The sequence below is a fragment of the Osmerus mordax genome, chromosome 15, assembly GCF_038355195.1.
Source record: "Osmerus mordax isolate fOsmMor3 chromosome 15, fOsmMor3.pri, whole genome shotgun sequence".
Taxonomy (NCBI): domain Eukaryota; kingdom Metazoa; phylum Chordata; class Actinopteri; order Osmeriformes; family Osmeridae; genus Osmerus; species Osmerus mordax.
In genome coordinates, this window is record NC_090064.1 from 15,902,903 (window position 1) to 15,914,462 (window position 11,560).

Genomic DNA, 11,560 nt, shown 5'->3' on the forward strand with positions numbered 1-11,560 from the left:
CTTCACTCCCTCCTCTCTCCTCCTCCTCCTTCTCTCCTCCATCCTCTCCCGGCTCCCTCTCCGTCTCCTCCTTCCTCTTCCCTCTCTCCTCTCCTCCTCCTCCTCACCTCCCCTCCTTCTCTCCTCCTCCTCTCTCTCCTCCTCCTCCTCTCTCTACCTCCTCTCCTCATCCTCCTCCTTCATCTGCCCTCTCCTCCTCCTCTCTCCTCCCTCCTCTCTCCTCACTCCTCCTCTCTCTCCTCTCCTCCTCCTCTCTCTCTCCCTTTTTCTCCTCCTTCTATCCTCCTCCTCCTCTCTCTCCTCCTCCTCCTCCTCTCCCTCCTCTCTCTCCTCCTCCTCTCTCTCCCTACCTCTCTTGTTCACTTCTCCTTTGTCCCTCTTCCTCTTGAAGAAGGATCTGTTCGTTCGCTGTCCCTTCGATAACAGACCTTGAAAGAAAAGACAGAGAGAGAGAGAGAGAGACAGAGAGAGAGAGAGAGAGAGAGAGAGAGAGACCGGGCTCTCCTGCTGATGTTCTAGTCACTGGGCCTCGTGGTGTTGGCAGTAGTGTTGGCAGTCCATCCAATGCTTTAGATGTCAGCCAGAGAAATCTGGTCATCTTCCAGTTTCTCCCTCCCTCCATCTCTTCCCCTCAGCCAGCGTTTGCTTTCAAAAGCCGGGAATAAGCTTGCCTGAGGGTAGCTCTGTTTCCACAGAAGATATCAGTCAGCGCTCTGACATTATCAGTAATATTGTTCTTTGTATCTCCCCTTTTCTCTCTCTTTGTCTTCCTCACCCTCCTCCATCTCCCCGGGCTAGATCTTTGAGGGGAATCTGAACTACGACACCCCAGAGCTGAGGACCGTGGAGCCTTTACTGACCCGCTTCATCAGAGTGTACCCAGAGAGGGCCACCCCTGCTGGCTGGGTCTGCGTCTGGAGCTCCTGGGCTGTGAGATGGAAGGTAGGCATCAAACAGGGACTGACTTCACACACGCACAAGATCAGAGAGACACACAGACACACACACACACTGTTTCGCCATCTTTAATCATCAAGTGTTGACGGTCAGCTACGTGTGAGTATGGGTCTGTGTAGTTGAAATGGGGGATTGAAGATGCGTTTGAGGACTTCCCCCTGTCGAGACAGCTGCTGTCCAGGGGATTCTCTTACTCTCTCTCTCTCTCTCTCTCTCTCTCTCTCTCTCTCTCTACTCTCTCTCCTCTCTCTCTCTCTCTCTCTCTCTCTCTCTCTCTCTCTCTCTGTCTCTCTCTCTGTCTCTCTCTCTCTCTCTATCTGTCTCTCTCTCTCTCTCTCTCTCCCCCTCTCTCTCTCTCTCTCTCTCTCTCTCTCTCTGTCTGTCTGTCTCTCTGTCTGTCTGTCTGTCTCTCTCTCTCTCTCTCTCTCTCTCTCTCTCCCCCTCTCTCTCTCTCTCTCTCTCTCTCTCTCTCCAATCCTTCTCTGCAACCCCTTTCTCACTCCTTCTCTCTCTCTCTCTTGCTTGCTATCCCTCTCTCTCAGTCTCTCTAACACACACACACACACGCACACTTTCAAAGCTGATTCCGAGCATAAACTGTTAAGCTAGGAGAACATGCTCTTGCTCTTGTCTTAAGTGGATTTACATATTGGATTTCTGCGAGGCGACGAGCCCGGTCTGCTGTAAGCAGGAAGTCCCACTGGGAGCTTTAGACAGATGATTATGCTTGTTTTTTATCACAGAGGTATAGGTGTGTGTGTGTGTGTGTGTGTGTGTGTGTGTGTGTGTGTGTGTGTGTGTGTGTTGTGTGTGTGTGTGTGTGTGTGTGTGTGTGTGTGTGTGTGTGTGTGTGTGTGTGTGTGAGAGAGACAGACAGAGAGGGACCTGAGCTTTAGTGAAAAAGGCTAAATCCCCATTTCTTTCCCAAGTCCCCCAGATACAGCCCTGACCCTCTCTGTGACCCTCCACTCTAAACCAGACAGGGGCTGATCTCCCTCATATTTCATCTGGGACAGAGGCACACATACACACACACACACACACAAGAGAACAAATCTTACTCAGCATTTTCCAGTTCTTGCTCTCTCTCCTTATCGCTTTCACCCCTACCTGACTCCCTCGCTCTGTACAGGGGAAGCCCGTTCATTACGCAGTCAAAACGCACACACACACACACACAGAAACATGGAGTGGATCGGGGGCAGTGCCCACATCCAAAGGCACCATGCAGGCTGTAATGATAGGCCAGCGCACGGTTCAGCTTGAACCAATCACCACTCTCCAATCCTCGCCTGCCTGTGCCCAGGCCTCGTTCCCTCCAGTCCAGACCAGCCCTACATGTGTATATATACACCCCGGCCACGGCACCCCCCTGATAAAAGCATTTCTGTTAATAGTCTCTCCAGATTAAAACACCCAGGTTTTTTCCTGTGACACTGGGAGGGGCTTCTTGTGTAAACTCCGGCCCTGCACGTTTGTGAGGCAATAACACGAAAACCCCACCACACTGCAGCTGTGTAGGAGTAAACATGTCTCTCTCTCTCTCCTACGTAGCTCCGACCGTACCCTCCGACCACGCCGGCCCCCAGCAACCACCCCGTCAGACGAGTGTGACGACGAACCAGGCCAGCTGCCACAGTGGAACAGGTGATGACTACGATGTGACAGGTGCTAAGATCGCCCTTGTGAGACTGCAGCCTGCCCTTCCGCCCCCCACGCAGACCCTCCTCCCCTTCACACCCTCTTCCTGATTTCTACTCATCCCCAAGTGCACGACCGTCACAGTCACCCAGCCTCCCAGCCCCTCAGCCTCCCAGCCTCTCACCTCCCAGCCCCCCAGCCTCTCACCTCCCAGCCTCCCAGCTCCTCAGCCCCCCAGCCCCTCAGCCTCCCAGCCTCCCAGCCTCTCACCTCCCAGCCCCTCAGCCTCCCAGCCCCTCAGCCCCCAGCCTCCCAGCTTCTCACCTCCCAGCCCCCCAGCTCCCAGCTTCTCACCTCCCAGCCCCTCAGCCTCTCACCTCCCAGCTTCTCACCTCCCAGCCCCTCAGCCTCTCACCTCCCAGCCTCTCACCTCCCAGACCCCTCAGCCTCTCACCTCCCAGCCTCTCACCTCCCAGCCCCTCAAGCCTCTCACCTCCCAGCCTCTCACCTCCCAAGCCCCTCAGCCTCTCACCTCCCAGCCTCTCACCTCCCAGCCCCTCAGCCTCTCACCTCCCAGCCTCTCACCTCCCAGCCCCTCAGCCTCCCACCTCCCAGCCTCTCACCTCCCAGCCCCTCAGCCTCTCACCTCCCAGCCTCTCACCTCCCAGCCCCTCAGCCTCTCAGCCTCTCACCTCCCAGCCCCCCCAGCCTCCAGCTTCTCACCTCCCAGCCCCTCAGCCTCTCACCTCCCAGCCCCTCAGCCCCCCAGCCCCCCAGCCTCTCACCTCCCAGCCCCCCAGCCTCCCAGCTTCTCACCTCCCAGCCCCTCAGCCTCTCACCTCCCAGCCCCTCAGCCCCCCAGCCTCCCAGCCTCTCACCCTCCAGCCCCCCAGCCTCCCAGCTTCTCACCTCCCAGCCCCCCAGCCTCTCACCTCCCAGCCCCTCAGCCCCTCAGCCTCTCAGCCCCTCATTCTCCCCACTCACCCAGCCCCCCAGCCCCTCCTCCCTGTCATCTATCAACAGCCTTGTCCTGCTCTCCTCCCTCCTTGCATGGCCTCCTTCCCCGCTAACCTGTCAACCTGTCAACCAGCCCTGCCTCTCCACCGGACTGTCCCCTTAGCCCAGAAGTCTGCAGGGGGTCACCATGACCCCCCTCAGTCGCTTACCCAATGACACGGAGCTGTAGTCAGTCTGGCTACTGTAGACAAAGAGGGAGGACATCAGTACGGTTAGCATATTTGCATGAATATGCAGTCCTGGTGGGTTAACCCTAACTGTAACCCTATGCTAAGCTAACTGGAGGCTAATGCCGTTGTGTTGCTCTGTTAGGTGGGACTGTGGTGTTGCCTGAGGCTACAGTGGAGATGGACACTAAACCAGGTAGGATGATAAACTCCAGGCAATAGAGGGGGGGGGGGGGGGGGGGGTGTGTGTGTTTGTGTGTGTTTTAATGTTTGATTCAGAGTCTGTTGCGTGGGCGGGTATAGTATTTTCCATTAGGACAGAGAAGAATGTGTTTCCTCTGCTCTCATCAAACGGCGCAGTGATTCCCGTGGCTGCTCATCTTTCCCTGAGCTTGTCAGAAGCCCCGCTTCAATTCTCACAAGAATGGAAAAACCAAAAACCCTTTTAATTGGGAAATGGAATTTCCGTTGAAAAATGCAGCCAAGTGCCTAAAAAACGCGGTTCCACACGGGAATTCCATCCTTTGAGTTTAATGGGTAAATATATTCACCGCCCGCAGAAACAAGTTAAAAGCCTGAGATTATTAAAGAGAACATTGGCTCAATTCTTTATCCTTCAGAGAGCTAGCGTAATGCCGCGGCAGCAGCAGCAGCAAACAGACTCCTGTGGACGTAGCTCTCATCCCAAACATACCTTTCCCTTGTGTCGCCTGCCTGGAAGTCGTTCTTTATCCAATTTAAGAGCAATACCAGCCTCCCCGCCGGCCCCTTGTCACACACGGATCCCCGCGAGCCCTTTCAGCCTCTCTCCGTGTCAGCGGCGGATTGTGTTGTCGGACTGCGAGGCCTTTCTATCCACCGTATCTTCCTCTCCAGTCGCAGGCTCTCCTCATTAAAATCAGCACCTCCCAGAGGTCCGCTGTGAATGCAGTCGTCTCCGCAGGACACGCCGGCTTGCTCTCTCGCTCTCTCTCTCTCCACTCTACAGTCATTCAACACCTTCCTTTGTCAGCTATGTGGCCTTTATTAAAAGGATGTCATTAGCTAGGTTTGGAGCCATCTCTCGGTATGGCTGGCAAGGAGGGATTATAGTCTGCTGTTGAGATGTCACCTTCCTCTTCCTCTGATTCATACTTTCTTTTTTACCTCCACTTGATCTACCCCAGGGCTGGAGTGGGGCCACTTTTCAGCCCGGGAGTTTCAGGCCCAAGACCGGCCCTTTTTTTTGTATACCAAACAGGGCCGGATGCAGCCTGCTTTGACTGGGGGTGCAGTGAACTTTTCTGGGGGGTATAATGATTACAGAAAGGGATCGTATAATTTTTTATATTGCTACAATTTTTGAGACTGCTTAACGATCCTAGGACGTATGGGTCTGATGTGATGCAAGATAGGCACTTCTACACTTAATGCGAGCGTGCAAAGCACGCGAGCGAAAATTTGTGGCCATTATTTGAGCGTAAAATAAACAGACGTTTTCCAATTGGTAAAACCTTGTCTAGTGATGCCATCACTCCGGCCCTGCTCCCATCCATTTTCCCTGACGCGTATCGTTACGGTAGGGCCGCCCGGCCCAGCTATCGGTAGCCTATCTGAGAAATCTTTTTGGAAAAGACGCGCTATGGACCCAACCAACTCTATTTTGGAGGGGAGAACTCCCTCACATGGTACAACCCATGCTGAGGCTGAGGTGTCAGAATGCGGAACGTGTGTAGCCTACTTTAAGAGAAGATAGACTAACGTGACAAATGTCAACAACAAAAAAGTCCTCGACCGGCCCAAAAGTGAAGCGGCCCACCGGGAACTCTCCCGATTCTCCCGATTACCCACCCCGGCCCTGATCTACCCCCAAGAATTTGCAGTTTGTCAGTTCTATAGTTCTTGGCTGCCATCTAGTGGATGCCCTTATAATCGTACTGACTGGACAGTTACGGCATCCATTGGTAACTTGTTCCGTGAGCACTTCTTTTTATGCCTTGGGATTCGACACACAGCACAACAGTTGTGTGTGCGTGTGTGTCTGTGCGTGAGCAGATGTACTGATCTGACCTCTGACCTGTCATGTGCTCCTTGCAGCGTTCCAGTGGTTTGCGTGTGACTTTGGATGGGCCAGCGACCCCTCTTTCTGCGGCTGGTCGTCGGAGGACACCGGCTTCAGGTGGCAGATACAGTCTAGCGGAACCCCCACCCTCAACACCGGGCCCAACATGGATCACACAGGTACAGAACAGCACAGTAGAGCTATGAAGCAACTACCGAGCCAGCCTGCGTTTACACCAGTTTTGAGCGGAAATTTCTAATCTAAGATCAGCCAACAGTGGTGGGTTTCATTCGTCTTTTTTTTTTTTTTTTACACCAAAATGCTCTGAATGGTTAAAAGCCAGTGGTTCAACCCATTCTGTGTTGGTCGGAAAATTGTTTCAAAGTAGTACACGCTGTAAAGAATTCTAAATGATACCTATGTTCCTGACAGTTTTTCATTGTGTCGTGTTCTCTTAGGCGGGTCAGGGAACTTCATCTACACCCTAGCGACCGGCGCCCAAGAGAACGAGATCGCCAGGTTGGTCAGTCCGGTGGTGAGCCACCACCAGGAGTCCGACCTGTGTGTCTCCTTCTGGTACCACATGTTCGGCTCTCACATCGGCACGCTACACGTCAAGCAGAGGAAGGAGACCGACGAAGGTTGGGCTGATATCCTGCTCTGGACCGTAAGCGGTCACCAAGGCAACCGCTGGCGTGAAGGACGGGTGCTCGTGCCGCGTTCCAGTAAACCGTATCAGGTAAAAGTCCGTAGCACTTCAGTTAGGACCGTGGATGAATCCAGCAAAACATAACTAGCTAATGCTAACAGACGTAGGTTGCTAACAGGAGATCTTCTCCCCCTGTTTCTCTTTCTCTGTCCAGGTGGTGATTGAAGGTTTGGTCGAGAGGAAAAGCTGGGGCGACATCGCCGTTGACGACATCAGAATACTCAACGACTTCAGCATGACAGACTGCAAGGGTAAAGATTAAATTACGTCAAACTATGGATGGCCAAAGTAGGCTACATACATCCTTCACTTAAGTAGAAGTACATATAGGCTACTCATGTTTAAAAAGACTGTTAAAAGTCAAATAAACTAAAATATGTTTTCAACCTTGCGAAACTTTGTATTTATTTATATATATACCTTTTCAAGCAAGTCAAAAATATTTTTGAAAAATAGTTTCCAAAGGGTGGGAAAAAAAATTGATAAAAAAATGTTTCTCAAGGTTGGAAAAAAAGTTTGGAAAACAAATTCTCTAAAGGTTTACAAAATATTTAAATAATGTATCAGTAAACATACAGAAGGCCTAACCCTGCAGTCTTAGAAGGCCCAGACCCTTTTGAAAGTACCTAGTTTTAGACTAGCCATAATCCACAATGTTTTGGCCGACATTGTTTTGGAATGAAGGCTTCGACCGTGTGACTCAATGTCTGTTTTTCCGTCTGCTTCACCAGATCCTGATGTGCCCACAGAGCCCATGCTGCCTGAGGACCGCTTCAATGAAATACGTAAGTCACTGAACGACCTGTTACACAAGATTAATAACATAAGGCCCAAGGAAGATCACAGGAAAGACAGAGTTTCTCACCTCACCTGTCCTCTCTCCTCTCACCTCTAGTTGGGGCGCGATTGACTGACTCATGAGAATGTGTATCTTTTCATTTACTATCTTTTATTGCTATTAAAAGACTAAACACCCCTCTCCCTCCATCCTTCCATCCGTCTCCAGCTGATGACATCACAGATTACCCGGACGTGGTGGAGAGTGATGAAATCAGCGGAGCTGGAAACATGCTGAAGACCCTGGACCCCATCCTCATCACCATCATCGCCATGAGCGCCCTGGGGGTGTTCCTGGGGGCCATCTGTGGGGTGGTCCTCTACTGCGCGTGTTCCCACGGGGGTCTCTCAGACAGGAACCTCTCTGCCCTGGAGAACTATAACTTTGAGCTGGTGGACGGCGTGAAGCTAAAGAAGGACAAACTCAACTCACAGAACTCGTACTCCGAGGCGTGAGGGGGTTGCAGGTGCGTGTGTGAGCGAGCGTGCGAGCACAAGACTGTAGGCAGGGAACTTCTCTCAGAGAGCGGACGAGCTAAAGGGACTGCCAGCAGCGTCTCATTGGTTGAGGACAAGTTCAGGAACCAATGGGAGGCTTGGACTGATCCGTGATTTACTCAGGAGCTGCAGTAAGAATAACCTACCAGTAGGGGACACTGTGTACAAAATGAAATACAGGAAATTAAACAAAAAATTATGTACAGATGATTTAGATTATATTTTAATTTTCTATTTTGATTTTCATTAATTTTTACAATCGGATGCTGGTGTTGTGACCAATTTATTACAATTGTTTAAAGTATTTATCGTTTTCTTGGAGGAAACATTTTTCATCTTTTATTTTCAAAAAACCTATTGATTTTGTGTTTGAAGGTGAGGTATCAAACCCCAAAACGAACCATATCTGACTAATTGGTTGAGCTGCGCGTGTTTTGCAGACAGGGTGTTGACCCCTGACCCTGTCTGCGCAGCCCTGCACTGTGGTTGCATATGGTTCTAACAGTGCCTTTAGTACATCTTTGTTGGCCTCCTCTGTTGATTTGGGAGTTTGGACATCCTTTATGTTCTCAGTACTTACATGGGTACTAACTAATACAGTCACTATCGAGTTAGCGAAACACGATCCAATCAATGACCCTCTGATCTGTTCTGACCCTTACACACTGTATATAAGTTTTAATATATTTTAATGCCCTTTTTTTTTTAAGAAAGAAAGTAAAAAAAAGGAGAAAAACAGCTGCAGTATCCCTTTTGTTCATGGGTTGTGTGTGTTGTAAATACAACTGTCTGACTGTTTAGTTAAAGGTGCTGTGTTCTGGTGTGACTTAGGTAAACTGTGCAATGGAGGTTAGAAAACCTGATCAGGACCTCATACCACGCTGTAGTTAATGGCACACACCATCCATAGATACAAGCCATTTCATAATATAACAGTGGGAACTATAAACTATCCATCTACACATATGGTACACAAACAATAAAAACAGCAGATGCATTCACGTTTAATTTTTTACTCATATCCATGGCTCTACAATCAATACGTGTGAACACTAGTTATTGATAATCTAGACTACGGTAACATATCTTCAAACCATCGCATTGTGTCTCTTGAATGATGTCCAAAGTCTCTCCACACAGTGTGTGTCTATTCCCACTTTCTCTATTCTAGACTAGTGTGTGTGTGTGTACGTGTGTGTGTACGTGTGTGTGTGTGTACGTGTGTGTATGTGTGTGTACGTGTGTGTGTGTACGTGTGTGTGTGTGTGTGTACGTGTGTGTACATGTTTGTGTGTGTGTACGTGTGTGCGTGTGTGCGTGTGATGGACTGGTGACAAAAAATCAGGTTCACAGACTCAATCACATCACTTTTCCAAGTCCCCTTCACCGGACCATTAGCTATCACCATCTCTCCTGTTGACCATTCTGTTGATATTAGTAGCAGCAGGATGTATGAGAAAGAATGCTAGTTTGTCTGCCAGCATACCAAAAAAAAAACGTTAAAAAAAAATTCTAAAACACGCTTTGCTTTAGTCATGGACCATTGGACCGGTCCATTAGCCTGTCTGACAGAAAAACAAAAACATCATCTGAACAACCATGGTATCTTGAATGCACTTTCACCTAACCCCTCACAGAGTGCCTATGCCTGTGCCGAGGGTTACTACACTAACTGAAGGATGGTGCTTGTCATATTCATAACAGCAGGACAGACATTCACGACGAGCATGTGAAAGTTACCTTTCTGGGGTCTGTGTTCTGTCATGCGATGTTCTGTCCGGCCTGGCGTAGTCAGGGTTAACGCGTGTCACGTGTAGCAGCCATACGTTGTGATGTCAGAAGGGACACTGGTACACTGGGGTCAGGTGATGTCATGGCGCCGAATCAGGTCGCCCGCCCCACGTGTCTTTACCAAAGGATGGCCATGCACCCCCCGCCCACCTCTGTTTGAGGATCTGCTCTCAGCACAGTCAACCGCAACTCAACCACAACCGACAACCAACCAACTGACATTAAAACCATGGAAGGTCATGTGATCAGACCTCAACCAGTACACTAAACCCCGGGAAAACTCTTAAAGGGGCAGTGAGTGGACTGTTTGGAAAACATTTTATTGGTCGGATTTTTTATCAATTTTTCAGCTGAGGAGCGTAATCGTGTCTCTTTGTGAACTGTTTGGATTCTCTACTGAGACTGTTGATATTTTAGATACGCCGTTGGAGATGCTTTGAGGAACGGACTCATGGATTCTGGTGTCTGAGGATTCGACAGCGGAGAACTTGGTTTTGTTTCGCCGCCACAGCGGTCAGAGCCCTGGTGATGATAGGCGGGGCTGTGATGTGCTGTATCTATGTGCTACTATGTCATGTGTCGTGGTGAACACATTCTCTGTTTGGCTCCTGTTCATTTCAGATTCAAACGTACCACTCTGCAATGCTTATTGTGTTACCGCGCCTACAGCTTAGAGGACAGTTAACTAGCCACTGTCGGGTAAACTAGGGGGAAAGGAAACTGTAGCGTAAGACTAAAAGGAAACAATGTTGCACTGATAAATATATTTAAGAACTTTGTGTTTATAGCATTCATTTCTAAAAAAAAATCCTAAACTAAAAAACAGTGTTCCTTTTATTTCTTCTTTTATATAGTTTCAGACTATGGTGTGACATAATTCTGAAATGTACAAATATTGAGAGGTTTTCATCACTGAAAAAATAATTATCATACAGATTTCCTGTAGTCATGTCCCCATTTATCTGGTATATTATTGCTTCATTTTGTACTGTCCGTAAAATTTTGTGCTGATTTTTTTTACAAAAAAATGAAACTTTTATTTTCAATACTGCTTCTGTAATTTGCTGTTGTAGGAAAATAAATAAACAGCAGAGCCTTATAAAGTGAAGTTAACATTTGTACTTTGACCTTTGCAGCCAATCTCCAAATGACCCGCCCCTCTCTCTGTCTCTCTCTCACTCAATTTATGTCTCCTTTGTGTCTAACACCAGTTAGTGACAGCCATCACCACATTCCAAAGATTCACTTTCAAATAAATGGTTTCTTAAGATAAACCTTCCTGGTTTGGGGATTGTGTTGTTTATTAGACCGTACTGCCCTAGACGAGTACAGCTGGTGCTGAGTTAGGTACTGGCTAAGTAGGTCGACAGTTTAGCCCATTCAAACACAATGATCCAACTAAAGGCACATGCATTTGCACTTCAGCTTGAAGACCCAACTTTTCAAGATGGAGTATCTTATCCTGTAAACGCTGTGTGAGTTCTGTTGACATGTAGATGGGAGCACTTGCAGTGATGTCAGGTCTGCAGCACATGGCCTCGATTATATCACAAGTAAACATGGTTGAAAAGGATAAGATCAAGTGTCCCTGGAAAGGGTGGGAGCTCAACCCCTAATGGGTGCTTATGGCAGCAGATGTTGCGCTGGTCTTCCTCACTGGACCCTAAAATATCCCTGTGAAAGTATGGCTCAGCCACAGGTTGATAAACTAGTCAAGCTGCTATAGGTGTTAATAGTACTTTTGATAGATGTGTCTCTGTTTTACATTTAGTCTTTTTTTTTTTTTTTTTCGTCATTTAGCAGACGCTCTTATCCAGAGCGACTTACAGTAAGTACAGGGACATTCCCCCGAGGCAAGTAGGGTGAAGTGCCTTGCCCAAGGACACAACGTCATTTGACACG

The 11,560-nt window shown here is 49.0% G+C and overlaps 1 protein-coding gene across 1 annotated transcript in view; it reads left to right on the forward strand.

Annotated features, from left to right (window-relative positions):
* The window catches only part of LOC136958028 (neuropilin-1a-like), a 44,319-nt gene extending 33,427 nt beyond the window's left edge, over nt 1–10,892 (forward strand). Inside the window, 12 exon segments of the mRNA XM_067252252.1 lie at nt 392–399; nt 799–901; nt 904–942; nt 2,512–2,528; nt 2,531–2,578; nt 2,580–2,625; nt 3,928–3,978; nt 5,859–6,002; nt 6,282–6,562; nt 6,687–6,783; nt 7,264–7,317; nt 7,539–10,892. Of these exon segments, the coding sequence (XP_067108353.1) occupies nt 392–399; nt 799–901; nt 904–942; nt 2,512–2,528; nt 2,531–2,578; nt 2,580–2,625; nt 3,928–3,978; nt 5,859–6,002; nt 6,282–6,562; nt 6,687–6,783; nt 7,264–7,317; nt 7,539–7,825 (1,175 nt within the window). The 3' untranslated portion in view covers nt 7,826–10,892.
* The last annotated feature ends 668 nt before the right edge of the window (nt 10,893–11,560 follow it).